General features: G+C 34.2%; 1 protein-coding gene across 1 annotated transcript; it reads right to left on the minus strand.

Moving 5' to 3' along the window:
- Nucleotides 1-2,246: 2,246 nt before the first annotated feature.
- On the minus strand, nt 2,247-3,624 carry LOC106476048 (gastrula zinc finger protein xLCGF3.1-like). The gene has a single exon (XM_013936717.2). The coding sequence runs from the start codon at nt 3,124-3,126 to the stop codon at nt 2,398-2,400; it is 729 nt and encodes a 242-aa protein (XP_013792171.1). The 5' UTR covers nt 3,127-3,624; the 3' UTR covers nt 2,247-2,397.
- Between the last annotated feature and the right edge of the window lie 1,042 nt (nt 3,625-4,666).

Raw genomic sequence — 4,666 nt, forward strand, 5'->3', positions numbered from 1 at the left:
AAGTTTTTTATTATATATACCTATCCTACAGTACCTGTCCAGGGATTTTTTTTTTTTATTCATATATACCTGTCCAGGGAGTTTCCAAGTTTATCACATATATCTATCCTACAGTACCTGTCCAGGAAGTTTCCAAGTTTTTTTTATCATATATACCTATCCCATAGTATATATACATATATCGGTGTCAGTGTAAATTACTTGTACCTGATGATAACAAAACCTTGTCGAAACATTGTACATTTGCTGTTATGTTAAATTAATGTTTTTCTTCATTACCCATTCAAGCTGTCTCCAACCATTATTATACTTAACTTTTATGGAGTTTTTCAAATTTGGTACACTGAGAGATATTTACAACATACAAATAACATCAAATTTAGTCTAAATATAAGCCACATGTGCAAAGGTATTCAACAAAAACTGCTCAATATCATCCAATAATTTTTACTACAGCTTCACTTAAAAGTGAAATATTTTTGTCATTTGGATCAAAGACGGCCGATTTAGAGCAGCAAAAGTATAGGATGAAAGCATGTGCAGATACATAAGCATTGGTTAGGCCAAGCAAACTAAAATAGTAGTTTTTAGCTGAAGTTTTCAAAATAATCTTATGGATGAATAGTTACTATTCATTGCCAACTTTGAAGTATAATTTTACTAAATTTTATGAAATTATCCTAATTAAAGAGCATTTAATGTCACATGATATTAGCTTAAACAATTATAGTAAATAATGATGCTCGATACAGCTGTACTGAGTGCATGCAGGTGATGACAAGAAACTGTTAATCTAGATTCCATGGCGTTACTATAAAGGAAGTTATTAACACTGTTTTAGAGAGAAAAACTACCACCATATATTTTAAAGAATCTGATTAATTCTGTAAAATCTGTTACGAATAATAGCATTGCGATACTGAAGCTAATGTTGGTTAGTATCAAGTGTCACTTTCTTACTTGGTGTGTATTGACAAAAAGTCATGATATTTAATCAAAAACACCTTAGGTGTGAAAAAAGGTGAACCAAAAAAGAATCAAGCACGTGATTTATAATTACTCTTGTAATGCACCCACATCTTAAGTGTGGGGATTATTTTTTAATATTACACAGATTCAAACCTGACTCATCAGCAACAAAATCCAGAGCTCTACCACAGGACCACCAACCCATATCCAGCTACAAACAAGTGACAAAACAAAGTTAACACATATGGAGTTTTTCCAGAGCTCTACCACAGGACCAACCCATATCCAGCTACAAATAAGTGACAAAACAAAATTAACACATATGGAGTTTTTCCAGAGCTCTACCACAGGACCAACCTATATCCAGCTACAAACAAGTGACAAAACAAAATTAACACATATGGGGTTTTTCAAGAGCTCTACCACAGAACCAACCTTTATCCAGCTACAAACAAGTGACAAAACAAAATTAACACATATGGAGTTTTTCCAGAGCTCTACCACAGGTCCAACCTATATCCAGCTACAAACAAATGACAAAACAAAATTAACACATATGGAGTTTTTCCAGAGCTCTACCACAGGACCAACCTATATCCAGCTACAAACAAGTGACAAAAAAAGTTAACACATATGGAGTTTTTCCAGAGCTCTACCACAGGACCAACCTATATCCAGCTACAAACAAGTGACAAAAAAAAATTAACACATATGGAGTTTTTCATCAATTTGGATGCATGATTAATACTGAAAGGAAACTTTCAATCACAAAAAAAATAAAAACTCATTTAACCATAAATTTAGATTTTGTATTCAGAGAACAAAATTAGAGAAATAAAAATGACAATAAATTTTTAGTACAAGCGTGTCTGAACATTTATTTAGTGATATCCGAGTCTTGAATCTAACTGTTTTATTTCACCTTCAAATTTACAAGCCACACTCAGGCCTTAACTTACCATAGAGTACCATTTACAGACAGTGTGCCACATATTACAAGGTTGTACAGTTTTTCCTGAATGGATATCTTCCAATATGTTAATAAAGATGACTGACCACTGCTAAATATTACAGAAATGTATGGTTTCCGATTTATCATTTCGTGGTGACCATTCCTTCAAATTTCTTTGCAATATGTAGCCAATCTGTTCAGGTTAATACCACCATGTGAATTTGTACGTTGTCTTGAGAATGTTAACACTACTCGGTTTCTAGTATTCGTAGTTTTATCACGTAGTATGTACTCTGTGATGTTTTTTAAAATGGATATTACTTCCAAATTCTTTGTAAATCATTACACAACTGTAGTTTCTTTCCAGCATGTATACTTTTGTGAATTTTTAGTTAATCATTACTTACAAACTCTACGCAACTGTATGGCTTTTACCGAGTGTGTATTCCTTGATGTATTTTAAGATGAGTAATACTTTAGGATTTCTCCCCAGTGTGTGTCCTCTGATGTCGTTTAAGATGAGTTGAAGATATAAATTGTTTCCCACACATTACACAACTATATGGTTTCTCCCCGGTATGTATTCTTTGATGTATTTTAAGATGAGTACTACATACAAACTGTTTATCACACACTAAACAGCTGTATGGTTTCTCACCAGTGTGTATTCTCTGGTGTACTTTAAGAGTACTACTACATACAAACTGTTTGTTACACACTACACAACTGTATGGTTTTTCACCAGTGTGTAATCTCCGGTGTACTTTAAGAGCAGTACTACTTCCAAATTGTTTGCAACACACTACACAACTGTATGGTTTCTCCCCAGTGTGTATCATCTGATGTATTTTTAAGTAACTATTTGTTACAAATTCTTTTCCACACACAACACAATTATAGGGTTTTTCCCCAGTGTGTGTCCGCTGATGTGTTTTAAGATGGTTACTACTTCCAAACTGTTTGCCACACACTAAACAAGTGTATGGTTTTTCTCCAGTGTGTGTCATCTCATGTGATTTAAGATGACTATTACTTCCAAACTGTTTGCCACACACTAAACATATGTATGGTTTCCTTTCTCTAGTGTGTGATCTCACATGCAAGTTGAGGTGATAACTCCCTTCAAATTCTTTGCCACACGTAACACACCTGTACACTTCACCGCCACCACTGGGACTTGCGTACCATTTTTGGTTATTTTCCATTGAACTGCTTGTCTTCTGGGATTTGCAGTTTTCTGCCTCTGTAAAGAGAGATATCTATATGTTAAAAATTGCATCCAGAAACCTGCTTCCTACAGAAGTCGAGTAAATCTTTGGACCTGCAGTGAAAATATGAACTCGCACAGATATAGAAATCAAATAAATACAAGATATATTAATTTAGGAACATTCTGAATATTTTTTTATATAGAAGTTTTTCTAAGTAAGCTTTCAGTTTGTTTGTTGAATTACATGTAAATCTACTTGAGGGCTATTATTTGGTTGAAAAAACTGAGAAATAACCACCAATGTCAACTGGAAGTAACCAAGGGAGACAAGACAAGATGATTAAAATTACTTGGTTGAAAGAACCGAGGAATAGCCACCAATGTCAACTGGAAGTAACCAAGGGAGACAAGACAAGATGATTAAAATTACTTCGTTGAAAGAACCGAGAAATAGCCACCAATGTCAACTGGAAGTAACCAAGGGAGACAAGACAAGAAGATTAAAATTATTTGGTTGAAAGAACTGAGAAATAACCACCAATGTCAACTGGAAGTAACCAAGGGAGACAAGACAAGATGATTAAAATTACTTGGTTGAAAGAACCGAGAAATAGCCACCAATGTCAACTGGAAGTAATCAAGGGAGACAAGAAGATTAAAATTACTTGCTAGTCATTTTTAAAGGATTGGTTTCCATAAGTAAGTTGAAATAAAACAATAATCAGCTCCTTCTGGTGTGCTTCTCATGAATTAGCAATACGTGTGTGGGAAAGAAAACCTGTAAAGATAATTGATGCAGGAATGTAGTTTATCTACCATAAGACAAGGAAATTAAGAGGCATGTGGTAATAAGACCTTCATCAGCAAGAGCCACAGTTACGGAAAACTGACATGATCCTAACTAAACAAACCAGAAGAAAGTGATGTCTAATAATTAGTTTCTAAAAAGTTTCTAAATTAGACAAATCATTAGGAATAGCTGTTTAATCCTGCTCTTCAACAATGAAGGTGAATAGGCTATTATGACTAGCCGATTAATCCTGCTCTTCAACAATGAAGATGAATAGGCTATTACGACTAGCCGATTTATCCTGCTCTTCAACACTGAAGGTGAATAGGCTTGAGAAAGAAAGAGTTTTTTTTTTTATATCCTCATGAGAAAAGAATTAGCATTCTGCATTGAATTGCCTGAATATCTTAATCAATAAGGATTTTCTTGCATGCCACTTGAGTAAGGCCTGAAAAGAAAGTACAGAATTTATGATACTGTTAGAAGCATATGGAACAGTAATGAATAACATTCACAGCTTATATAAAATATCCTGACACTTGTACAATAAGTCACATGGAAGAGTGGAGAACTACAGGTAAATTGGTACATGCTGTCATCACTACAAGGACATTCACAGCATATACAAGATATCCTGACACTTGTACAATAAGTCACGTGGAAGAGTGGAGAACTACAGGTAAATTGGTACATGCTGTCATCACTACAAGAACATTCACAGCATATACAAGATATCCTGACACTT

This window comes from Limulus polyphemus, unplaced genomic scaffold (assembly GCF_000517525.1).
Source record: "Limulus polyphemus unplaced genomic scaffold, Limulus_polyphemus-2.1.2 Scaffold9700, whole genome shotgun sequence".
In the NCBI taxonomy this organism is placed as follows: domain Eukaryota; kingdom Metazoa; phylum Arthropoda; class Merostomata; order Xiphosura; family Limulidae; genus Limulus; species Limulus polyphemus.